Here is a 26,460-nt window from a genome sequence, read left to right as displayed (position 1 = left end):
AAATAGTGTTTGTCCCCTTTAGGGTGGTCACAGAATACTTAAATAGTTCTAGGGACTGCCTGATGATTTAACCTGTACCTAGAAGAGTTGAGGAAGAGGGGTTGGACCTTCTGCATCCTTTTAGCAGGTGCTACAACACTGGTGGAACCATGAGGCTATGCTTCTCAAGTGAAGGTGCGCATAGGCATCAGCAGTTGTTGGGGAGCCCAGAACCCTAAAGTTTTAAGCAAACATTCCAGGCTTTTATGGTCATTGGGAAACTATGAAGTGTGGTTTTACAGCCATCAGAGGGGCAGCATTAGCTGGTGTGGGTCAGGCTGGAGAGTGTGTCTGAAATGATTCTGGGCCCAGGGCTCAGCTATGCTTTGTGAGTCAGAAGCAGGCAAGGCCTTAGGGGTCTTAGGAGAGCAAGAGAGCTCAGATAAAGCAATGGTGTAAGGACAGGCTTGGGTTTGAAGACTTTGTAGGCACTGTCTCCTCTCATTGAACGTTTCTTGAAAACTAGTCAGGCCGTAATAGTAACTTTTCACTCAGCAGCCCTAACCTGAAATTTATGTAGTACTTACTTTTTGGTAATCCCTTTTAGAAGAAAATATTTAAAAATACCTTATCCTGGTCCTCAGGCTAGGGTTTCACACCTAATTCGAGGCAACAAACTCATCCCTCCATTTTGAGATGTATATAATTATCCATATTGCTGGCAGGTACAGCATGGGGGCCCCAGTGACTGATTGGGGGATCTGAATCTGTGATGGGAACATGGGGTTTAGAAATGTGAGAGTTGTAATTCAATAAAAAGATATATTTCTCAAGGCAAATTCCAGTATTAAGCCTAATGGTGAGATACTAGAATCATTCCCATAACGTCAGGAATAATACAAGATTCTATACTACCCTCACTATGATTTGACTTGTTTTGGAAAAGCTAGTCAATGAACTTTGATAAGAGAAAAAGAAGAGGTATAAAACTCAGAAAGAAAGAAGCAAACCTTTTCTTGTTTGCTGGTAATATAGTTATATACTTGGAAAATCCAAGATGATCAACTGAAAAACTATTGCAAACAATAAGGGTATTCAGTAAGAAGACTGAATACAAAATGAATATAGGAAAATCAATAGTCGTTTAACATAATAGCAATAACCAGTCAGAAAATATATTTAAAAGAAAAAAATCCCATTTACAATAGCAAAAGAAAGAACAGGAATAAACTTTACAAGAAATATATAAGACCTATATGAAAAAATTATCAAATGCTGCTTAAGAACATTGTAAAAAAAAGACCTCCTGTGTTCTTGGAAAGAAAAACTCAACATTGTAAAGATGGCAGATTGCCCTGTGTTAATTTGTAGATTTGAAGTGATCTCAAATAAAGCAACAGGATTTTTTTTAACTAGTTGAATCAGTTCTAAAAATTCATATGTCAAAATAAAGGAACAAGAATATATAGGTAAATGTTGAAAAGGACAGATAACAGGGAGGAGGGGACAGCTTTCTACCTATTATAAAGCTGTAATGCTGTAAATGGTGTGTGGCTGGAGAGTGGGTCATAGATGGATCCATGTAACAGAATGGAGAAACCAGAAAAAAGATCTAAATACAGGAACACACTATTTTCTGATAAAGGTGGCATTTATTATCAGTGGGTAAAAGGCTTTTTATTAACATGAAATAGTGTTGTGACAGTGAATCCCATGTAGGAAGAAAATAAAAAAATAAAGCTGGATTCTAATCTAATTCCAAATGGATTAAAAAGATCAAAAATAAAAATCCACAAAAATAATAGAAAAACAAATAGGATAAATTTCAAACTATCATATATATGTGTGTAACTTAGATATAACCCAGAAGCCATAAAAAATCATTAATTTGATAGTTGCAAAATTTCTTTTGCATGGTGAGATAAAACAATCAAAAGGAAAAAGACAGAAATGTGTTACTTTCCTTAATATATAAAGAAATCCTACTAATCAATGGGAACAAAATCAGCAAATCGAAAGACAATTGGCAAAGTACATAAGCAGACACCAGAAAAGATGAGACAAAAGACTGTTTAAAATAGGAAAATATGCTTAATCTACTCACCATAAAAGAAATGAAACTTATAGTACAATGGGTTACCATATTTTTAACTATCAGATTTTAGTTATCAAAAATCTGATAACACACTGTGATGGTGAAAATGTGAGGAAATTATCACTCTTGTTTATGTGGGTATAAAAATGGATATACTCCCTGTGGAAGGCAATTTGGCAGTACCTATTTTAAATGTGCATAACCCTTGAGCCAGCAATTCAACTACTACGAATTTATCATAGAAATATACCTGCATTTGTACAAAATGAAGAGCATACAAGGTTATTCTGTGCAACATATATTGTTATAGAATAGTAATAACAGCAGCAAAGATTTTTTTAAAACAAAACTTAAATTTCATCAATGAGAGATGGTTGAATACATGTGGAACAACCATAAAATACAGCCACTTAAAAAACCCACAGTTTTATAGGTGCTAAAATAAAATAATTTAAAACATATAGTGTTATATGTGTAAAAAGCTACAGAATACATATGGCATGCAACTAATTTGTGTGTGTGTGTGTGTGTGTGTGTGTGTGTGTGTTTTATGATCTGTGCCAGCAGATCTCAAACATTTTGGTCTCAGGAAGCCTTTATGCTCTTAAAAATTATTGAGGATCCTAAAGAGATTATCTTAGAAAATTCTAGAAAACCTAAGAATACACAAGCACACATTCCATTAACTATCAAAGTGATGATATCATCACACATCATGTGGCCTCTGGAAAACTCTACACCTCTGAGAAAGTAAAAGTAAAGCAAGTGAATAATGATTTGGTATTATTATAAATGTAGTTTTGACCTTATGGGCTCCCTGAAAGGGTCTTGAGGACCCCAAGGGTTCATAAACCACGCTTTGAGAACAGCTGACCTATACATATGTGATTATATATGCATAGAAGAGTTCTGCAAGAATACCCAGAATGGGTAACAATTATTATCTCTGGAGAAATTAACTTGGAGGACCAAGGACCCTGGTGGGAGAAAGATGTACTTTTCACTGCATAACCTTTTGTAACTTTTCAATTCTAAGCATGTGTTCGTGATTACATTTTTTAAAAAGAAACAGGGATCTAAAAAAATGAATTGTAATGCAAACTGAGATTTATGAGCTATAGAATTAATTAGAGTCATGGACAAAGATTGATGTGCATGAATATTTGTTGCAGCATTATTTATAATAGCAAAGACTTGGAAAAAACCCACATGTCCAAAAATAGAGATTGGTTAAACAAATTATGGTACATCTATACATTATAATTCTATGCAGCTATTAAAAATCATAAATCCCTATAATGTTTTGTGATATGGGAAAATTCTCATAATATACTGTTAAGTTAAAAAAATAGCACAGGATATAACTTTGCATGAACCAAATTACACTAATTTAAAACAATACTGGAAGGAAATAAAACAAAATTTTGAGTCATTTATTTTGGGAGGTAAAAATGTGAGTTATTTAAACTTCTTTTTAAACATATCCCTGAATTTTCCAAATTTCCTAGAATTAATATGTATCACCTTTATAATCAGAAAGAAAATGCTATAAAAGAAAAGAATGGAAGGATTTCTTCCCAGGGCTGGGGTTGCGAGGGAATGTGTAGCTTCTGCTGCAGGTGCTAATGGAACAGTGACATGTTTCTGAGGAGGTGTCCTGCCTCTGGCTGTAGCCTGTGGTGACGAATCCTATCTTGGTGGATGTTTGGGCACATGTGGCACCAGCTGTGGCAGTTTGTCCTGCAATGGCATGGCTTGGCTGGGGAAACAGGCACAAAGGAACCTGGTGAATTTGAAAAAGTGGTGTATTCATTATCTATTGCTGCAAAACAAATTAATCCCAAACTTAGCAACCTAAAATAACAATAAACGCTTATTACTTCCCAGGTTATGTGAGTCAAGGATTTGACCTAGCTGTGTGGTTCTGGATCAGGATCTCTTATGAAGTTATAGTCAAGATACAAGCTGAGGCTATGGGCATTTGAGGGCTTGACTGGGGCTGGGGGATCACTTCCAAGGTGGCTTGTTCACATGCCTGGCGAGTGCAGGCTGGCTATTGGCAGGAGTCCTTTAGTCCTCACCCTAGGGACCTCTCCACAGGGCTTCTTGAGTATCCTTAGAACATGGCAGCCGGCTTCCCCCAGGCTTCCAAGAGAGCTACAATGTCTTTTATGATCAAACTCAGAAGTCATACACTCTCATTTCCACATATCCTGTTGGTGACACTGGTTAGCCCTAGTCCATGTGGGAAGGCAATGCACGAGGGTGCACATATAAGGAGGTGAGGCTATTTTTGAGGCTGGTTAACACCAGTGGACATGGCTTTTCAAAGTAATGAGTAAGGCTCCAGAGCTTGACTATTATTATGCCAGGGCCAGACATCCTGGACTGGTGGAAGATTTGAGGGTCTGTTTTGCACGGTGGGGACTGGTTATCTGGGCCATACTGAGGCTGCTAAGCCACCAGGAGCCATCAGGCAGGATTTGGGACCTGGAAGGGGGGAAGAGGCACAAAGGAGGCTCTTCCCTCCTGGAACTAAATGGTTCTTCCTGTTAACAGGACTGCTCTCCCATGGGCCAGGGGCCCAAGTATTGGCCACTGGTATTATAACCTTGAATCCTGGATGCTTTGGCTCAACCATGATGCAACTTTATTTCCTATAAAGCTTCAAAATACCTACAAAATATTGACATGGTAGCATCCAAGCCACTTCTCCCAAATTGCCTCATATATGGAAACATGCTATACCCAGAAGTCATATCAAACCACTTGTCCAGATTGATGGATCTGACAATATGATCACTGTGGACCTAGGTTTCCTCAATGCTGGTCAAATCTTCCTGGGTACTCGGTTCACAATCAGCGAGGAGGGACAGCAGAGGACTCTGGGGTCCTGTCAAAGTGGCATGGACACGGCCAGCCCTAGATATCAGGGTGGGCAGGTGCTGGGGGTCAGATACCCACTGGACTTAGAATAAGTGTTTAGATAGGGCCTATGCTGGGAGTCTGTTCCAGGAAGGAGCAGGGAGGGGAAAAGACAAGTCCAAGCTTGTCTGTTTGACTTGTTAGGAGCAAAGTCCATCCTAAATTTGCTCAAAAGGTGAGGTGTTCACTGTAAGATCATTGATCTGATGAAAACCATCAGTTATCAGAAAAGGGAGTATTTTGGTGCTCCACTATTAACATGACTCAAACGTCAGCTCCACACAGTCCATGGGCTTCCTAGTTCAAATTTTGGAAAGAAAAACTGATTGGTTCAACCTCGCCTAGGGATGGCCTTCCCTGGAGTCAGGTGTTCACCTCTGATCTAAGCACCCATGGCCCTGGCCTGGGATCCATGGGAATTTATAATGCTCTCCTTGGTGGTGGGCATAATACAAAGAAGGGGAAAAGGAAGGAAAGATGGGCATCCCTGGATTATAACTCTGGGAGCAAGGACTGGGACCTAATGTACACACAGCTGGACTGACAAGGGATTGACCGTGGGGAAGCCGAACAGTGGATGACAGACTTCAGAGAAGGGTACTGCCTAGGGGAGTGATCCTATAAGAACAAGGCTAAGAAATAGCCCTTTAAGAAATTAGGGAGAAGACGCCACCTGGTCACAGAGTCAAGACAAAATAGGATTCATTCAGTTTATTAGAAATAGGATTCAAAGTGAGAGAGGGATTAATATGAGAGTGAGTTAATGCTGAGCTGCCTGATTCTTCTTAAGTGGAGCTGAGATTGGTCTCTGAACCAGGGTAGGGCCCAGTCCGAGAGGTTCAGTCATTGTAGGGTCTGGATAAGAAAGGAAGGCAGGGACAGATGCCCAGGCATGACAGCAAAGTGACAGATAAGACTGGCTAATGGGAACTGTTTTTTATCTGATCATTAAGAGGACTGGAGTGGGTCAATGGGATATAATCTATTGCTCAGAGATTGACTTGCCTATGGTCGATCTGATCCATCACATAGACACAAGTAAGCTCTGAGACACCAAAGCCTTCTTGATGCCACTAGAATTCACAGACCAGGGCACTAACCTGTCCTGGCAGAAAGTTGGAGAGAACTAAATGGAAAGATAGTGTGCATTGGATTGGAGACCTTTAAAAGGCTGTTCAAGATGGCTATATTGATAACCAAATTACCCAAAAAAGTTTTTCTTTCATCTTGTTCAGCCTTTTTGGCTGAACACATTAGGAGGAACACATTAGGAGCACAGCAGGCAATGAGACCAGCACAGGTTAGCTGCAGTAATAGCTTCCACCCTTCCTCCCTAATGTACTGTGCTTGTGCAAACACAGGGATTGCTGTAAGATGCACGGTGCTAGACACAGTTTGCTTTTATCTCTCTTGTTGTTCCCCTCTCTTCTGTAGATGAGAGGTTGTTTACAGTTTCCAGGTGAGAGCTGCCACTCTTTGGTGTCTGGGAAAGGCTTTTTCTGCTTCTGTGCCGCCTGTTACGCTGAGCAGGGGGGAATGTGCTCGTTGTTTCCGTGATGATGTAGGCACTGACTGGAAGCATATTGAGGGAAGCTGTGCTGTCTGAGGGTGGTGGGGCTCCCCAGCTTGACTGTGGATCCTTGAGGACTTAAGGTCATTTTTCCTCTGGGTAACTCTGGTCTTCTGGACCCTTCCCAGTCTAAGACATCTGGTACAACACTTTCAGGTCTTCCTCTTCTTTGGGAGTCAATAAGGCTGTTTGCTAGCTATTTCTGACTCTCCACCCTGCACTCTTTCAAGATAGGGTGGGACCAAGTGAATCTTTCCAATCAGAGTTGTGAGTGGAAGTTGACCTGGGCCATTCCCAGACTAGAGTATTTACTTGTTGGTACAAGAGTCTCCAAGTTCACAAGAGTGGCTGCCTCATCAGCCTGGATGCCTAAGTGACTATGATGATCAGGGGTCTCTGCTCACCTGAAATGGACGTGGACTATGAGGAGAATCTATTTCATTGTTTCTCAGTTACTTAGATTTGGGGTTTTTTTTTTTTTGGTTGTTATTATTAAAATATAAACTAGCTACCTTGACTAATATACTTTCTTTATGGGATAGAGTAGTAACAATTCAAATTGTGGCATGAGGAAAAGGCTTAATTTGTCCCAGTGGGATGTGTAAATTTTGGAGGAAAAGAAGCACTGGTTTGAATTTCCAACTCTGTTATTTACTTGCTGTTTGACTGTGGGCAGATTAGTTAGCCTCTCTGAGCCTTAGCTGTTTTGTCTCTGTAATGGAAATAATAAATATATACTTTTCCCCTAAAGGCCATTGTGTGATGTGATACACACACACACACACACAGTCTACGGATGCATATATATAGCGCCTGGTAGACTAGCAATAAATATAAACTATCAATATTCATTCCTGCCCCCTTTTAAAAAATTAGCTAACCAAAAAGGAACAACATTTTTGTGATTTAGTGTGATTTAATCTATAGGGAAAGGCACTTATTCTTCACTGGGAGAAGTTTGAGAGAGTTTATAGAAGCATGAGAATTAACTGAGACCCCTGTGTCCTTGAGGTGCAAAAACTATGGGCGGGGACATTATCGGGAAGAAGGTGAAATCCTAGCGGCTCCTGTGAAGTTTCAAGTCTCTGCAGCCCCCTAGCGTCCATTGATTGCAGCAGCCGATTCCCAGCTATTGACAAATTACTGGAGTCAATTTGCCTTTGGACAAGAATTATATAGAGAAATAGGGATGGAGTAGGGAGTATAAGAGCTGGCATTTTGGTCTTTTTAATATTTCAAATAGAAAAATATTCTTCTACCAGTGTGCACACCAGAAAAACCTGATGAAAATCCAAACCTATATGTGTATATACTGGGAAAGTATTAACCTCCATACCATACATTTTCCTTTCTCTTTTCTTTCTTTTTCTCCTTTCCTCCACCAAGATAGGAGCATCTTTTCTTCTCCTTGGGTGAGATAATTCTTTTCCCTGAAACTTGTAAAGGCAGTGTATCCGGTCTGAGTTCCAGGGAGAGGCCAGATGCCTGTCAAATTAAGTGAATTGCCAAATACAGAGCCGGAAGCAAGTCATTCTGAGAATCGATATTTCTTTGTTATTAGGTCTTCCACTTGCCAAAGGCAATGCCACATGCTGGAAAGAGCCCAGCCCTTGGGAGAGCAGAGGTTTCACTTGGCTACCACCTCCGGGGGGACGGTAGGCAATTTACTGCAGCCCTCAGGAACTCCCTGAGGGAGATCCAACTGGACACTGTGCTCTGATCCTATGAGCAAACTGCTCTGCTACCTGCCAGGCTTGAGCTCCTCAAGAGAGGATCTTGCCTTATTCTTAGCCCTGGCAGACAATCAACCTTTGAGAAGGAATTGAGGGACTTGTGTGAGGCAAAGACTGTAGTTTTGTCTGTGGGTCTAGTGTACCACTTGTTATCTGAGTTCTGTGTTGGCAGCTTGAGAGATGGAAGGAAAGTGAGAGGTATAGCCCTTGCTTCACAGGTGAGTGAAAAATGCCCCGGGGTTCTGCACCCTCACTCTCAAGGCCGTGAGCAAGAGTGTCCCATCCTTCCTCCTTAGAGGGGTGGGGAACCTGCGGCCTTGGAGCCACATGTGGCCTTCTGGATCCTTGGGTGCGACCTTTTGGCTCAACCCAACTTTTACAGAACAAACCCTTTTATGAGGGGATTTGTTCTGTGAAGTTTGGATTCAGTCTAGGGGCCGCACTTGGGGATCTGGGGGGTCAGATGTGGCCTTGAGGCCACAGGGTCCCCAGCCCTTTTCCTGTTCTTCGTGGAGGGCTAAGGCAGTGCAGTGGTTCAAGAGTACATGAGTAAGGGCTTGGGAGTCGAGGAGGACTGTGTGACCCTGGAAAACTCAATTCAATTCTCTGCAACCCAGCTTCCTTATCTGTAAAACTGGCATTAAAAATTCTAACCTTGCAGAGACTAGAGGAGGTGGCACATGTTCAGACACCATTCTGAGAGAACGGGGTGACTGACAGGGGTCTGAAATGCACTTGTGGTAGCCGAAGAACAACTCTGCCAGGCCAAGGCGCCCCTGTGTGGATGGAGTGACCACCGGGCTCCCAGGAAGGCGTTCAAACAGGGGAAGGGTCGGAGAAGACCCCGCCTCAGGGCCCTGGTCCAAGCTGTCCTCGGACCTGGCGATGGCGCGCTGTCGCCCCCCTCCTCCCATTTTCCCTAGCCTCCAGTTTTGTTCCGGAACCTGTTTTTCCAAAGTCGGACCCGTTTAATCTCTCACATGCATAATTATGCAGAGTGCTGGATTGCAAAGGCCTCTCCCAGTTCTCCCGTTTGTCCAAAACATGCTCCTGTTCACAGCAGAGAAATAGGGCAGGGAATCTGGAGAAGGGGAAGGAAGGAGAGAGAAGCAAAGGCGCTGAGGGCGGGCACAGAGGGCTCTGTGCTTTTCTCAATGAATGCCGAGGCCTCTGCAGATTTGCATAAGAGCCAGCCTCGCCGCGCCATTGGCTGGCGGGTGCGGGCGGGGCGGGACGGGCCGGGCCTGCGTGGGCTGGGCAGCTGCGCGGAGTTGGCTCGCGGGCCCCGCCCCCTACCGGGCCCGCCCCCTCCCGGCGCGCGCTCGCGGCTCGGCCAGCTGCAAGTGGCGGGCGCCCGGGCAGATGCTATCCAGCGGCTCCGGGGGCTGCAGCGGCGGTGACAGCTGGCACCTCCCGCCGCCGCTGTCCGGAGGGCCACGAGGCATCGAGGCTCCTCCCGGGCGTCCTTTGGCTGGCCACCCAAAGCCGCGGGAGCTGCGGGTGGGTGAGGCGAAGGCAGCCAGCTTTCGGGCGCCCCTGCCCTGAACGCATTTGCTCCGCGGCCGCCTCCGGGCCGCGCTGGTGCCGGCGAACTCAGAAAAGCCAAGACGCGGGCGAGGCAAGAGCGCTGTAAACTTGCGCGGCGGCGGCAGCTGAGGTTCGGATTTGCACCCAGAAGTTGGGCGGCCGGGGCAGTCCGGGGACTTCTCGCAGCCGAGGTTCGTTGGAGGGTGCGCCAGGCAGCAGCAGCCGCTCTCGACTCCCGCGCTGACTAGGGAGAAGAGCTCGGGGCGACCGAAAGGAGCACGGGGTCAGGCAGGACAGCAGGCACCCGCTCGGAGCCACCGTTCTCAGCCCGAAAGTTGCAGAGGATTGGAGCCCGCCCCAGGAGAGGACAGATGCCAGCTCCGACCGGGGGCAGGAGAGGACCCACTGCCACCTCCCTTCAACCACAGTAGTTCCTCATTCAGAACGCAGTGAGCTGCAGACAGGGGCGCGGCGCTCGGTGGCGAGCGAGAGGCACTGGGTTCCAGCTGTTGAACCCGGGTGCTACAGGGTCTCTGGACTCGCCCCTGGGCTTCCAGCTCCGTTTCATTCAGACCCCTGCCTGCCTCTTCCCAGTTGGGGACAGCCAGAGAATCGCGTGCATGCACATTCTCCGGAGATCAGGTGCAAGGAGCCGTTCAGGACCAAGGACTGCCTGAAGCCTCTTCCCATTTGGGGAAAGTGAAGGGCGAGGCTGGGCCGGGCAGAGTCGGACACTAGTATAAACAGCCTCTTCTGGTGGGGATGGAAGCCGCTGTGTTCCTGTGGCGGCTGCTGCCGCTGCTTTCAACCGCAGCCCTGGGCTCGGGAACTGAGACTGGCCCGCGCGCAGGCTCGCCGGCTGTGGGGCCAGCGCTGCAGCCCCGGGAGCCGCTCAGCTACTCGCGCCTGCAGAGGAAGAGTCTGGCGGTGGACTTCGTGGTGCCTTCGCTCTTCCGAGTCTACGCCCGGGACCTGCTGCTGCCGCCGTCGCCCTCGGAGTCGAGGGCTGGCCGACCCGAGGCTCTCGGTTCTCTGGCTCTCGACTGCGCCCCGCTGCTCAGGCTGCTGGGGCCGCCGCCTGGGGTCTCCGGGACCGCGGGCTCCGGCTCGCCAGCTCCGGCCGAGGCCCGCACGCTGTCCAGGGTGCTGAAGGGCGGCTCGGTGCGCAAGCTCCGGCGCGCCAAGCAGCTGGTGCTGGAGCTGGGAGAGGAGGCGATCCTGGAGGGTTGTGTTGGGCCCCCAGAGGAGCCAGCTGCCGGGCTGCTCCAGTTCAACCTCAGCGAGCTGTTCAGCTGGTGGATTCATCACGGCGAAGGGCGGCTGAGGATCCGCCTAATGCCCGAAAAGAAGGCGTCGGAAGTGGGCAGAGAGGGACGGCTGTCCACAGCGATCCGCGCCTCCCAGCCTCGTCTTCTCTTCCAGATCGTCGGGACCGGTGAGCAGCTACCTCCTGAGCGTGTCCGGATTTGCGTTTTTTAGTCACATCAATCTGCAACGATTATTAAACCACCTCTAACCCCATCCCACTTCCCCAAACCTCAGCTTCTGTTTCTTAGCCCTCTCACCTCCTTCCGCAAACCTCCTTCCTAAGTTAAACCATAGTTTCTTATTTTCTCCCATGAACACAGTCACTCCCTACGGGCCTGCCTTCTTCTTTAGCAACGAAGTTGGGAGAAAAGTTTCCTGCTCTTAGCGGAATGCCTTCTTTTATGAACTTATACATCATTCAAGCCAAAATTGGATGCTCTTCTTCCTGGGCCCGGGATGGTTGAAATGCCCCTTTTACTTCTAGATTCCAAGCTTAGTACTAAACCTCAAAAGTATTGTCCTGCTTCTTTCCCCATTGTTTCTCTTCCTGGCCACCACAGATTTTGGGAAATGTACACTTCCTCAGGGAATATACAATTTCTTTTCATGTTATTGAATCTTACCCAACTGTCCTCCTGTCAAAGGTTGGCTTGCCCAGGGATTGTGTCTTCTTTAGTAATTCATTCTGCTACCCCCACACCCACTCCAGTTTGCTATGCACTCTCATACTCTCATTCTTTCTCTTAGATGTTGTTGGGAGAGCCCCAGAGGAAAAGGAGCCAGGAACAGGAGGGAGGTATGGAGGGAGGAAAGTTGACAAGATGGTCTTGCTTTGGGGGAGTCACCATGAAACCAGAGGGAAACAATAGTTGGTTTCCCCGCATTTCTTCACCTTCCCCCTCCTTTGTTCCCCTCTAATTCTTAGCTTGAATGTCTGCAGCAGCAGCTCTTGATGATAGTCTCTGGCAGGCTTGTTTCACTGCAGATCTCTCTGCTGGAGACTCCTAAAAATGAGATTTCTGTCTCATTTACTCCCTCATTTCTTCCCATAGTCATTGAGTTGGGAGGGTGTGTGTAGGCACTTACTTCTAACTCTTCTCAGAGTATCTTTTGACTGGAAAACCAGGTGGTTTTGAATGAATGTTTTTCTTGTAAAACAACTGGGAAAAGACTTGCGAATAAAACACACAATGTAAATGAATGAGAAAAGCACAGAAAAGAAATCAGGCTTTTTAAAAGCCCACACTAATTCCATTGAGCAAACCCAGCTTCTTTTCTATCATTCTCATCATCAGAAATAAATGAAGTTCTTATGCTCCACTGGTTACTAATGTCTAGTATTAATTGGATGGAAAGCATTGAAAAGGGCCTATTGTAGAGCTACAAGTATCTCCCCTGCTTGTCTCAACACACACTCACACACACACATGCTCCCCCACACACCCAGTATTCTCATGCAGCAGGGGATATTCAGAAGCTGAGGTTCCCCAGTCATTGCACAGAAGACATACTAGTATGTTATCCCCAAGGAAAACAAAGTGTGGATGCAAATTTCAGCACTAGCATTAGTGGCATTTGCACCTAAAATGACATGCAATCTGCAATTTGTATAGTTCATTGTAAGAGGCACTGATGAGTTTGATAATGCCTCCAGTGAACTAAGATGGGAAACTGATACTGTTGTCCCACCGAAGATTCTTTTGTAATGAACAGCTGGGCTTTAATGTCATCTTGGCTTCTGTGGTTTATACATGCAACATTCTGTTTTAGTGCCCAATGTTTCTGTAATAGACACAAAAATGATTTCTCTGGAAATGAAGATTTTCTTCCAGTTTCATGTCTATGAGCATCTTTGGAGCTTCCCCATCACCTCTTGTCAAATGACCATAGAACCCAGCAGCCTATATCAGCTGTTGTCTGTTGATGTTGGTGACAGGCAAAAGGAGTCCTTTCTACAGCCCCAAACCTGTCTGCTAGAAACAGATAGGTTGCAGGAAGCTCTCAGTAGGTGTCTCTGAAGAGTCACACACTTAATGCATTTGAAGAAATACTTCAGTCAAGGCTTTAAGGAGTTGAAGCTGCCAGGTGGGGGAGGGGGTTATGTAGAAAGGAGTGTGCTCCAAGAGCTGCTCTGCTACTGGCTGCAGGAAAGCACTGTGAGCATCCCAAGTCCTCTCTCAGCAGCACAGTCCATTTGGCTGCTGGACCAAGCAAGCCCTTATGCATCATTTGACACATCTAGTAATGCTGGTTTCAGAAGGAGCCAGGATTCTGCCATTAAAAGGCCAGAAATTTTGGCCAAGCATTTTTCAGCAGGATTGGGATCAAATGATTATTGATGGGATCAAATAAGACACTAAGTGTAACTGGATGAGCTCCCCATGACCTCCACAGAGACAGACAACCTATTGAAAAGCACTTCAGGCCTTGTGGTATTCACACTTGGAACAGCCTGGTCTCTCCTGTCTCTGAGGACATATGCTATCTCCAGTTAGGCAGCCAGCTATGCAGGACTAGCCTCTGGCATTACCATTGCCTCCCCAGCCTCATTCAGATACAGTCTCCACTGCAGACCTCCCCATGGAGAGGACATACCCTGCTGTATCATGTCCACATTTGGGACACCATAAATCACTGTGGTTCCCTTCATTTTCTTTGTGAAAATTCAAGCTGAGTTTCTGCCACTGGATTGATTTTGCTATTTATCATGTTTAGAGAAATGGGTTTATTCTTTTTATATAGGCTCTGATTTATAGGAAAGGCATTTAATGCTTCTGTGACATGGGATCTACAATTATACAAAGGGAAAGTAGGCATAACTGGTGGTCTGGTCTGGGGATGGACAATCATGCTGATGGGGCTATTTGTGGGGAGGGAAACAGAAAGAGTGGTTGTTCTTCCACCTCTTTTGGTGAGGAGACTGGAGCAGCCCATTTGTTTCAGACTAAGGATAGCTTCTTAAACTTAAGCATTACCATGACCGGGGATATGGTAAAAATGGAAAAGTACCAGTTAGGACAAAGCAAGACCTCTGCATTTCTTGTGGTTTGGACTGTCTGAGAGGCTTTATAATGCATGACATGCAAATGGCTGTGAATTTGTACATGGGATCAGCATCTCAAGGTCTGGGGCAGTTCTCCATAGCACCCATTCATAGCAGAGAGGCGGGGAGGCAGTTGCTGGGACGGTATTAATGGTGATGGACTCTCCTGGCACAGCCCATATCATGGAAAAGATGTCCTCCTTGAGGCTAGCACATTTCACACAGCTCCAATTTGTATCCTGGTTTGTAGGTGTTCTAAGATCTGCTTCCGCTATTGCCCAGACATAGGTCTGCAGGGTGATGACTTATGGGGTAGGAGGCCTGTTTCCCTGTAAGCACCCCCTCCCTTCTCCAGGAAAGGGGATACATGACTTGGGACTTCACTGCAATTTAGAGTGGGTGTATGCAATGCAATATATCTGATCCTTGACCTCATATATCTGTCAGTCCCTTCCCATTTTGTTTCTGGAGAGGGCAGAGAGAGCAAAGGAAGACAGAGAGGAAATTGGAGCTCCCAGAAGGGATATCAGTTATTGGAGGTGAATTGGGAGAATTGGAACTGGTCCAGAGAAGAGCAGAGAGTCTATTTTAACAGTTGAAGGGACTGATTTACTATGAACGATGAAAAGAACTAAATATATATGGCTGGGCTAAATGGCGATGAAGAGAAAGCCATGGTAACAATCTACAGATCTCTGAGGAAGGAGAGTGGCCGTGATGGAGAGGAGTTACTTAGTGTGGCCCATGGAAATAATTGGATGAGACTTACAGAAGGAAACTTCGGGTTAGATATCAGGGAAACCTTGTTTTCCGACATTGATATTCCTCTGACTGTGGGGTGGAATTCCAAGGGAGCAGGGGTCAGGTGAGATGTGGGTCAGACAAGCCCCAGCATTCCTAACTAATCAGTTATATATTTTTAGGTTTTGATTAAGCCACAACAGGCTGGGAGCTGGGATGGGGAAGGGCAACAGGAATCAGGATCTTTTGGGATCTAAATCCTGAGAGCCTTTGAGCATTGATATTTCCAGGGAAAAAGAAAAGAATTGCATATGTATCTCTGAAGTTGGTAAGAAGCACTTACATGAAAACTATTAGTGAAAAAAAAATTGAAGTGATTGAGTTTATTCTTTCTTACCCCCAGATTAAACACAGTATTTCTCTGAGGTGTGATCTGTATATCCAGTGTGTGTGTGGGGGGTGGGGGTGGAGCACACTCAGCGGAGAATTATGTGTTTAAGGTACATCTGTGGGGGGGGGGTGTAGCATTGAGTCGTTGGCAGGGCAGGAAGTGACTTGGGTCTTGAGAAGATAAGATTGGTTCTACATTTCATGGATTCCTCTGGCTACTTAAAAACCTTTTGAAATGTTGAGAATATATATGGCTATTCAAAAGATGAAGTTCATCCACATCCAATTTAACATTTCAAAAATTTACAAAGGAGAAATAAGGTCCATGAGGGTTTTTGTGTGTGTATGTGTGGGTTGTGAGAGGAGAGTGTGTGATCATTAATAGAAATGGGTATCTTCATAAAGAAGTTGGTCGGCTGAAGGTTGGGAGGGACTGGCCTGCAGTGGGGAGAAGAAGGGAGTGAGAGGTGGTCAGCAGAAGCCTCAGTGCCCTGCGTTCTCAGGTTCACTGCCCAATAACCTCACGTGGTGGGAATTTGCTCAGGCTGACTAGTAAAGGAAATTTTTCTCCCTTTATCGCCATTATTAATGTCCTGTTACAGATGTATGGAACTTTACAATTTATAAGCACATTCATATTTCTTGTTTTTATCAAGAAAACCAGTAGGTGGGTCAAGTGTTTGCTTCATTTTATAAATGAAGTAATTGGAATCCAGATGTTTGATAACATTTTTTCAAGGTCATTCAGCTACAAAGTGGTAGGCCTAGAAACTTTCATTTATGTGCTGAGAAGTTACGAAATGCTAGATGATGTGCTACATACTGATTAGAACTACAGCTCTCATTTTCTTTAAATCAGAGCTCTTTCCACTAGAGGAATCATCTCAAGGTGATGATTACGAACAACCAAGACAGGTCAATAGATGGAAAGATTTACATTATCCTTGTTAGAAGGCCATGCAACAAATATTTGGTGGGCAATAACCATGACTTGGAAAAAAGTTCCTTGAAATCTTTGAGGCCCAGTTTCATCATTAGACAAATGTGGGTAGCAATAGTTCCTACATGTTTCTAAATGGGGATAGTAAGAGTTCAAGGTGTTGTCATGGAAATTAAATTAGATGATTCGTACAAATCCTTAACCCAATGATGGAGCATAACAAAGTGCTCCATCAACATGAACTGTTACAGTTTTTTCCTAGCAGCAGCAACACTCCAGCGTCTGGTCGTGCAGGTTGTGTGTTCTACAACTCTAACGGTTCCACACACATTTTAGTCTATCTGAATAGTACCATCTGGAGTTGTGCAATCCTTATATGTGGACATATGTAGCAACCCTGGCAGCAGCAGTTGTGATGCTGTGAGTTCTCTATGCAACTAACTTCTTACACCCAAGAGTTGAGAGGTGGGATCTATGGGAAATGAGGAGTGACAAAGGAGGTAGTTTCTACTGTCTCACCATGGAAGGCTTGTCTTTCCCAGAAAGGTGGATGAGAAGGAGGAGTAAGGTGTGGTATTTACTTCATTTTTATATTATTTTATTTATTTTATTCTAGTAAATCTTTCAACTTTGGATTCAGTTCAAAGATTCAACCAGCATATTCACAATTTAATTCTTTTGTTGTTGTTGTTGTTGTTGTTGTTCTGCAGAAAGAAACCAAGCCTTAATTTTATGAAAGTATGAAAGCTAATACTGGGGAAGAACAAGATAGATATTTTACAGAAGAGTAGCTTTCAGATGGTGGATCTTCCTTAACTGAGAGAGATCCATCCAGTTTAATCCCCCCATCCCCCGAGAGGTACTAGACCACCGGCCTCTGGTGACTCCTTTATTGTAAGTATCTGGAGCTGTGACCTTCCTTACATTTCCAGCCTCAACATTAATTGTCAAGTGAAGGACATAAGGAGAGAGGTAAAGTACCAACTCGTTAATGGTTCTGAGCCCATTAAGAACAGTTAAACGTTTGAGATTCCATGGAGACATATAACCTAGGGACTTGAGTGGGAGCATGTCTCAGGAAAGTCTCTCAATCTAAAAGAGGCTAAGCACGCACACAGCCTTATGTAGGTGGTGGTTTTTATCAGCCATAGCTGAGCCATTGCCTCCAAAAGATGCATATGGACATCACCTCTGCTTGGAGGTAAAGAATAGGGTATGATGGTGAGGATGGTTGCAGGTCCTGGAGTCACCTGGAGAGGGCTGAGAATAAAGTTACCAAGGAGTCCTTTGGATATCTTCTTCTTTAGAGCCATTGTGTTGCCCTCTAGTCTAGCTTGTGGCCAATGTTTCTTAACCTTGTGATGACCTGGGCTCTTTCAGACAGGTCAAGATGTGAGGGGGAATAATTAAAAGAGGAGGTGGGAAGTAGGTATCTTCCAGTACCTTTTTTGGTTAGCTGTATTTTTCAGAATAACTAATTTTTCTTCAGTAAATTTTATGATGAATTGTTCAGCTGGCTGTTCTGAGCTTGGGTTCTTTCTCTTGGAAATTCTATCAGGGTCACTTGATGATGTAATATACATACTCCAGAAAATGGGAGGTCCCAGAACAGGGCAAGAAAACAGCTCCCTTGGAGCAGGTACACTCGGCTTATGTAGAGTTTTTGTTTCTGGCACCTTACCTTTCTGTCTAAGTAACAACAGGTTCTTGGAGAGGTAGGCAGTCAGAATTCTTTAGAGTAAGAAAAAAGCTAAAGGGAAGGTACAAAAAAAGTATGAGCTCAGAGAACAAAGGAAATCTAGGTAGGCTTAAAGAAATCAGGCAACTAGCCAAAGGAAATCAGGACAATTGAAACCAATGACTACATTTTTCTTTTCCTCCTACTTATCTTTTATTTAGTTTTCATTGGAATATGGGTTCATGAGGGTGGGCATGGAGAGAACTTCCTTATTGATCCTTTCCACATTCTCAGCACAGATAATTAAAAGAAGCATTCTGCGGTGAAGAGAACACTAGGAGGTAGAAGACTTGAATTCTGTGATGGTATTTGCCTTTCATTAGCTTAAAAATCTTGTGCAACTCCCTAAACTTGCTAAGCCTCTGGGTCTTTGTTCCTAAAGAGATAATACAAACTTTGTTTCAACTACCTTGTGGAGTCATTATGAGCATTGTATGAGATCACCTATGTGAAAAGCTCCAGTTTGGATTATTCAAAAATAAGTGTATAAGGCAGTAGAAAAAAAATGAATGTACAAGATAATAAAAAGTGCTGAGATTCTGCTTTACCCATTCATGGTTTCATCCAACCCTTGGCATTAGGAGCAGCAGTATAAGGTCCCAGACTTTGAGTCAGGCCTTGGGGTTCAGATAATAGCTAGCATCCTTGAAAAGAGACTGTGTGTCCACTCCCAAGGGTTTCTCAAAATGATACCTTTTCACTGAGGTCATTTTTTCAAATTCCAGACTTCTTGGTATCGTTATCATTTTGTGATAGTGGGACACAGAAACCTTCATTTTAACAAGCAGAAAATGATTTTTTAAAAAATTGAGGATGACAAATACAATAAAGCACGTTGAAAATATTAATCTTATATGCAGCTTGATAATAATTTACATATGTAACATTCGTATAATCACCACCCAGATAAAGATACAGAACATTTTCAGCATTTACCATCATCCACCCCAGAAAGTTTTCTCCAGCTCCTTCCCAATCTGCATCCACACCCCACCCACATTAACCAGCCTCTGACTTAAGTGTCAGCAATTAGTTTTCACTATACTTGAACTTCATGCATATGGAATCACACCAGCTATACTCTGTTGTGTCTGGCTTTTTTTTTAAAGGAATCTGATTTCATTGAGATTCATCAATGTTGTGTATAACAGTATTTTTCCCTTTTTTATTACTCTGTTATATTCTGTTGTATGAAAATAGCACCATCTATTTGTCCATTTTCCTCTTTGTTTTCCCATCAAGAAGTTAGATTTGTGAGAAATCAACAGTAGAGTCTATTCCACATCATGAAAAGAATAAGTCACAGATCTGGGTTTGAAGCCCTGCTCTATTCTTTACTGGCCCAAAGCTATTTATTTTCTTCTCTCTGAACTTCTGTTTTTTTGGGTTTTTTTTTTTTTTTTGTGAAGTGAGAAACGTAATACCCAACTTCCAGGGTTATTGTGAGAATTGAATGGGCTAAGGCATGCAGTGGATTCTGACACATAGTCAGTGTTAAGCAAGTGCTAGTTTTTTCCCTCAGCTCTTGATTGTACCTTTTTCCTTGGTGGCTAAAAGGGATGCTTCAAACACTTCTGGAGCAGGGAAGGAAAGCCTTTTATAAGTGAGGTCATTAACCTATTGCGGTAAAAATAACAAACAAGGGCAAGGTAAGTCACATGTAATAATTTTAAATAAATAATTTCGCTTAAAAATCAAATAATTTTTAACAAAACAGAAGATTCTTATTTTCAGTTTAAAAAATAACAATGTAAACTATTAAATAAATAAATAATTTAAAAAAATCTTTGGTCTTATAGTCAGGTCTGTTAAAAAAGAGAGAAAAAAAAATTGTAGAGGAAGCCGAAAAAGATGGACAGAAACACAACTACATTTACATAAAGACAGGGACAAAAATGATAGAGAATGTTGGAGACAAAAGTGGAGAAAATGAGTGAGGAATGTGTAAGAAGTGACCCAGGAAAACAGAAGCCAGGAAGCATTTCCTGGACACTGAGATGCACAGACATAGAATAAAAGACCAAAGCAATGACACAAAGAGAGTGAGGGGGGCTGGGGCAGGGAAAGGAGGAAGGAGGGAACTGTTGATTATTTTTGGTCTGGAAGGATTTTGACCTGAACTATGGCCAACATTATATGATGATTGTTTTCAACTTTGTTGAATTAAAACTCACATATAGTAATAAGTTACCATTTTAAGTGTACAGTTTGATTCGTTTGATAAATATACACACCTGTGGTAGCACCACCCTAATTAGGATACGGAACATTTCCGTCAATATCCAAAAGACCCTTCTTGACCTCTTGCAACAATCCTCCAGCACACTCTGCTCCAGGCAACTTATGATTTGAGTTCTATTACATTGGAGCTCTATTTCATTTGTGTTCTATTAGTTTTGTCTGTTCTGGACATTCATATAAATGGAATCATAACAGTATATTCTCTTTTATGTCTAGCTTCTTTCACTTAGAATAATGCTTTTAAGATTTATCTCTGTTGTTGTATATATTAGTAGTTTGTTTCTTTTTATTGCTGAATAGCATTGCATTGTGTGAACGTACAACTATTTATTTATCCAATTATCAACTGATGGACATCTCCAGTTTGAGACTTCCATGAGTAAAGCTGTTACGAACATTTGTATACAAGTTCAAAAGTTGCCTAGAGCAGGAAATGTAGGGGGTTTTCTTCCTGTTGTAATGAAACAACTTAACTTCCACTAATGCAGCAACTTAGATAAAAATAATAATATTCTCTTATGATTTTTTATGTCTGTACGGTCAGTAGGCACGTCCCCTCTTTCTACGTGATATTGGTGGTTTGCATCCCCCCTCTCTTTTCTTTGTGCTCATTCTGGCTAGAGGTTTACAAATTTTATTGATTTTATTTCAAAAGAATCAGCTTTTGGCAATATTGGCTTCTGCTATTATATTTCTGATCTAATTTCATTGACTTATGATCTTATTTTGTTATCTTTACTTCATTTTGTTTGCCTTGGGTTTCATCTGCTCTTCTTCTTTCTAGTTTCTTAAGGTGAAAGCTTAGATTACTGATTTGAGACCTTTCTTTTCTAGTATAAACATGTAATGCTGTAAATTCTTCTAATAATTGTTTGAGCTACATCCCACAAATTATATTATATTGTATTTTTGTTTCACTTCAATTTAAAATATTATTTTATTTTCCTTGTGGCTTTCTTTTTGATCCATGGGTTATTTATAAGTAGGTTGTTTTGTTTTCAAACATTTGGGAGATTTTCCAGATATCTTTCTCTTATTGATTTCCAATTTAATTCTAGCATGGTCTGAGAATATACTTGATTTGATTTCAATTATTTAAAATTTGTTAAGGATTACTTTATGGCTCAGAATATGGTCTATCTTGCTGAGAGTTCCATGTGCACTTGAAAAGAACATGTATTCTGTTGTTCTTGGCTGGAGTGTTCAATCAGTGTCATTTAGGAAAATTTGGTTAATAGTGTTATTTAGGTCTTTTGTATCCTTACTGATTTTCTGTCTGTTATATGGATTACAAATAAAGGAGTGGTAAAGTCTCCAAGTTTTTGATTTGCCCATTTCTCCTTTAAATTCTATAAGTTTTTGCTTCATATATTTTGAAAATCTATTATTAATTAATATATATAGAAATTTAGGATTATTATATCTTATTGATGATTTGACTCTTTATCATTATGTAAAATCACTGTTTATCCCTGGTGATATTCATATTTTGAAGTTTACTTTGAATGCTATTATTATAGCCACTCTAGCTTTCTTTTTAATTAGTTCTTGCATGGTATATGTATTCCAGCGTTTTACTTTCAATCTATATCTTTGTATGTAAGATGAATTTCTTTTAGAAAGTATATGGTTGTATCTTGTGTGTTTTTAAAAGACAATCTTTGTCTTTTACTTGGTATGTTAGGCCACTTGTATTTAATGTTATGATTAATACGGTTGGATTTAGGTCTGTCATTTGATTAATTTCTGTTTCTTTTTGTTGTTGTTGTTTTACTGTTGTCTTTTTCTTGACATCTTTTGAATGTTTTTATTTTTTGTATTTCAGCATTAATTTATCTATTGGCTTTTTGACTAGATCTCTTTGTATTATTATTTTAGCAGTTGCATGCCTTTTCTCTCTCTCTTTCTGTATATGTGTATATATATTGTCTTGTTGATATTTTAGCACTTTAAGTAAAATATAGAAGCCTTCCAACCATACAGGTTCCTTTATCTTCTTCAGTACTTTGTTATAGTTGTCATGTATTATATCTACATCGGAAAACCCCTGCTAGGTAATTTTTATAATTTTTTTCTTTCCACAATCAGACATATGTTAAATAACTTAAAAGAAGAAAAATAGTCTTCTATATTTACCTAGAACCATACCATTTCTCTTGCTCTTCCTTTCCTGAAGTTCTAATTTTCCCTATTTTATCATTTTTCTTTAGCCTAAAGAACTCCCTGTTGCATTTCCTTTACAGCTGGACTGTTGGCAACAAATTCTCTTTGTTTTCCTTTGTCTGAGAATGTCCTTATTTCCCCTTCATTTCTTAAGGGTATTTTTACGAGGCACAGAATTCTCGATTGACTGTTTTTCTCTTTCCACACTTTGAGTATTTTGTTCCTCTGTCCTTCATGGTTTCTGATGCGCAATCTGTCATTAAATTGTTGTTCCTATATGTAGTTGCTTTCAAGATTTTTTTCTTTGCCTTTGGTTTTCAGAAGTTGATTATAGTGTGTCTGTGCATGGTTTTATTTGACTAATACTGTTTACAGTTTCTTTTCTTTCTTTCTTTCTTTTTTTTTTTTTGAGATTCTTGAGTCTGTAAGTTTATGTCTTTCATCAAATTTGAGAATTTGAGCCATTATTTCCTCATTTTTTTCTGTACCAATGTCTTTATTCCCTCCTCTGAGACTCCAGTTACATCACTATGAGACCTCACATGCTTTTGAGGCTCTGCTAATTTCTTTTTTTGACTTTTTCTCTTTGTTCTGCGGATTTGACAATTTCTATTGATCCATGTTTAAGTTTACTGACTCTTTCTTAAGTTACCTATATTCTACTATAATTATTTACTTTAGATATTATATTTTTTAGTTTTAATTTTCCATTTTTAACAATAACTCTTTTTCATTTGATGAGAACTACCTTTCCATCCATTTTCCAGAGTGTCTACTTTCACCTCCTGGAACATAGTTATAATAGCTGCTTTAAAATCTTTGTCTGATAATTCCACCATGTAGATCATCTTGTTATTGGCATCTGGTGATTATCCTTTCCCTTAAAAATTGGTCACTTTTTTGAGTTCTTTGTATGTTGAGATTATGTAGACTGTATCTTGCAAATTTTGAACATTATATTGTTTGATATGAGACTTGGGTGTGGTTTATACCTTAGCTTTGTTCTCAAGCCTTTGATATGCTACTTTGTGCACACAGCTGGAACCCTGGGCTAATTTCTTCAAAAAATTAGCATATTTCCTTCTCCAGCTCTCTTTTCTTTAGGATTCTCCTTAAACTCAAGAGTTTTACCTACCTGTACTACTGCTGCATAGTTCCTGCAGCTAGAGTTGCTCTTAGGGCAAAGCAGGGAGATGACAAAGAGAAACAAAACAGGAATTCCCTCCATACTCTTTAGCCTGAACGCACCTCCTTTCTAAGTCCTCCAGCCTGAAAGACGTGGTTTCTAGCAGGGTTTTTATTGGAGAGTTTCTGTTGTCAGCCATGCTATGAGAGGGAAAAAAAAGAAGAAAAAAACCCAAAGAAATGGAGATTTTCCTCCACATTCCCTGAATCACAAGGCCCCTTTCCTGGCTCTTTGGCCAGAAATAAAAGATTTCTCTGGACCTATTAGCTGTCCACTGCATTATCCCCACAGCTTTTCTGGGTGCCTGCATTTGGCTCATGGATATAAGAGAAAAGAGGTGAAAACAAAAAACATACCTCCATATGGATTGCTTTGTCAGGTTTTGACTCTCTTCCTCAATGTTCCTGGTTTTGTTTACTTTTTCAAGGTCCCTAGTAGTTATTTTTTGTATTTTGCCCAGCATTTTGGTTGTAAACAGCAGGATAAATAGGATTTAGTGGGCTTGCTCCATCTTGGCTGCATTGGAAGTTCCCCATTCTTTTGCTGAATTGGAGTTTTCATCTACAATATTTTTCCTTCAGCCTTTAATATTTAATGTGCTATTCTTATGCATTTAAATTCTCTTGGCTTTTGTTTGCTGAAAGTGACATTACTTCGCTTTCATTTCTGAAAGAAGATTTTCATTGGATATACTTTTAGGGTGATAGTTAGCACTTTAATGATGTTGTTCCATTGTCACATGGTTTGCACCATTTCTTATGAGAAGTCAGAGGTTATCTTTACCTGTTTTTCCTGTTATGTCTCCCCCACTCCCCTGGCTTCTTTAGAATTATCTCTTTATTATGGGATTTTAGAAATCTGATTAATGATGTGCGTTGGCTTGCTTTTCTTTATGTTTTTATTACTTGGGATTTGTTGCCAGATTCTTCATTCTGTTTATATGTTTTTAATCATATTTGGTAATTAATTTTTCTGCTTCTTTCCAGGAATCCAGTTACAATTTTGCTATGCTATTTCATGTTCCCATATTTTATTAAGGATCTGTTCATTTTTTTCAGCCTTCTTTCTCTTTGTACTTCAATCTGGATAGTTTTTATTGAGTATCTTGAAGTTCACCATCTTTTTTTCTGTAGCTTCCAAACTGCTGATAAAATAGCTCATCTAAAAAATTTTCCCTTTAGATATTGTATTTTTTCAGCTCTAGAATTTCTACTTCCATTTTTTACTTCTCTCCTCATTATGCTTATATTTTCCTATAAGTCCTTGAACATATTTATAATAGCTATTTTAAAGTTTCTTTCTGCTCATTATATTACTTCTGTCATTTCTGTGTCTGTTTATATTGATCAGGTTTTCTCTTGGTTACAGGTCATATTTTCCTGCTTCTTTGCATACCTAATAATTTTGTACTGGATATTCCGCATCATGAATGTTACATTGTTGAGCGTGTGGATTTTGTTGTCTTCATTTAAAAACTTTTGAATTTTGTTTGATAGTTAATTTAGTTGTCCATCAATTTGATATTTTCAAGGATTATTGCCACATTTTGTTAGAGGTAGTTTAGAAAAGCCTTTATTTATGATTAGGCCTACTCTTAAGGTTAGGCTTTTCTGGAGTCTCCACTAAATGCCTCAGATATTTGATGAGGTCTCTCCACCCTGGTTATTAAACACTTAAACATATCCCAAGTCTGTGTGAGCTGTAGAAATTGTTCAGTTTATAGTTCCCTGATAGATATTTTTTGCTTAGTAGCTGTTCTTTGATCAGCCTTGTGGAATCTCACCCTATGAATATGCAACTTAACATTTAGCTAAAGACTCAAGGAGAACCCTGTGCAGTTTTAAGGAGCACTCTCTCTCTCTCTCTCTCTTTCTCTCTCTTTCTCCTTCCCCCCTCTCCCTTGCTTTCTTACTTTCACTGCTCCTTCTCTGCTTTGCTCCCTGGGAATTCCAGCTGCTTGAGCCTTCCCCACCTTCAACCTTCATTACCTCAGGCAGTGAGATCACCATGCGTTATTTGGGTTTCTCCTTCCTGTGTCAGGGTCTGGTAACTGCTTCCAGGCAGAAAGTCAGGGCAGTGCTAGGGCCCACCACATTTATTTTTGCTCTCTCAAGGATTACAGTCTTGTGCTGCTGATTATTCAATGGCTAAAAACAGTTCTTTCAAATATTTTGTCCAGTTTTACAGCTATTTATGGAAGAGGGGCTAGTCCAGTGCTGGTTCCTCCATCATGGCTGGGAACCTATATGATGAGCTTTGAGATTTTGGTCATCATGGCCTGTCTCCTGGGACGCCATGTGGATCTGTATGGAAGGTGCTCACCAAAGAGAAATTAGACAAGGGAGTCCTTTTTATGTATAAGTTTCAATTTTTACCTGAGGAAATGTGTATTTATTGGTTTAGATTTTTTTGTTTGTTTGTTCTTAAACTGAGCATTTGCCAAGTTGAATGAAGTAAAATCTCTTCCTCCAAGGAGTTCACACATTAGTTGGGGAGAGAAGGAAGACAAAGCATGCTAATACATAACTCCAATAAACAGCAGCACTCAAATGCTAACCTAATGGTGCTAGTGGTTATAGTGGTCCCGTAGAAGCTTGGAGAGGTCAATTCCTGCTAGGGTGATTCAGGACAGTTTCATTCTGCACCTCCAGATCTCAAAAACTACTCCCTTAAAGGCTGGTGAGCTGCATTTGTTCAGTGCCGAATGGGAGGTGTGAAGTTCCTTTGAGACAGGAAATTATAGCTCTGGAGTTTTAGAAACAATAAGCTTATTGCCTTTTGGCAGGGAGTCAGGTCAAAGGATATCTGTTGAAAATGATGATTTCCTTTTGGGATCGAGATAAAAGTGAGTTAAAAACAAAACAAAACAAAACACTTCTAG

General features: G+C 41.7%; 1 protein-coding gene across 1 annotated transcript in view; it reads left to right on the top strand.

Moving 5' to 3' along the window:
* The first annotated feature begins 9,662 nt into the window (after nt 1–9,662).
* ALK (ALK receptor tyrosine kinase) overlaps nt 9,663–26,460 on the top strand; it is a 632,376-nt gene continuing 615,578 nt past the window's right edge. The window contains exon 1 of the mRNA XM_045549323.1: nt 9,663–11,264. Coding sequence (XP_045405279.1) covers nt 10,592–11,264 — 673 coding nt within the window. The 5' untranslated portion in view covers nt 9,663–10,591. The remainder of the gene's footprint in view (nt 11,265–26,460) is intronic.

The sequence above is a fragment of the Lemur catta genome, chromosome 4, assembly GCF_020740605.2.
Source record: "Lemur catta isolate mLemCat1 chromosome 4, mLemCat1.pri, whole genome shotgun sequence".
Classification (NCBI taxonomy): domain Eukaryota; kingdom Metazoa; phylum Chordata; class Mammalia; order Primates; family Lemuridae; genus Lemur; species Lemur catta.
The sequence above is the reverse complement of the archived record's forward strand: the minus strand, read 5'-3'. Positions and strand labels throughout refer to the sequence as shown.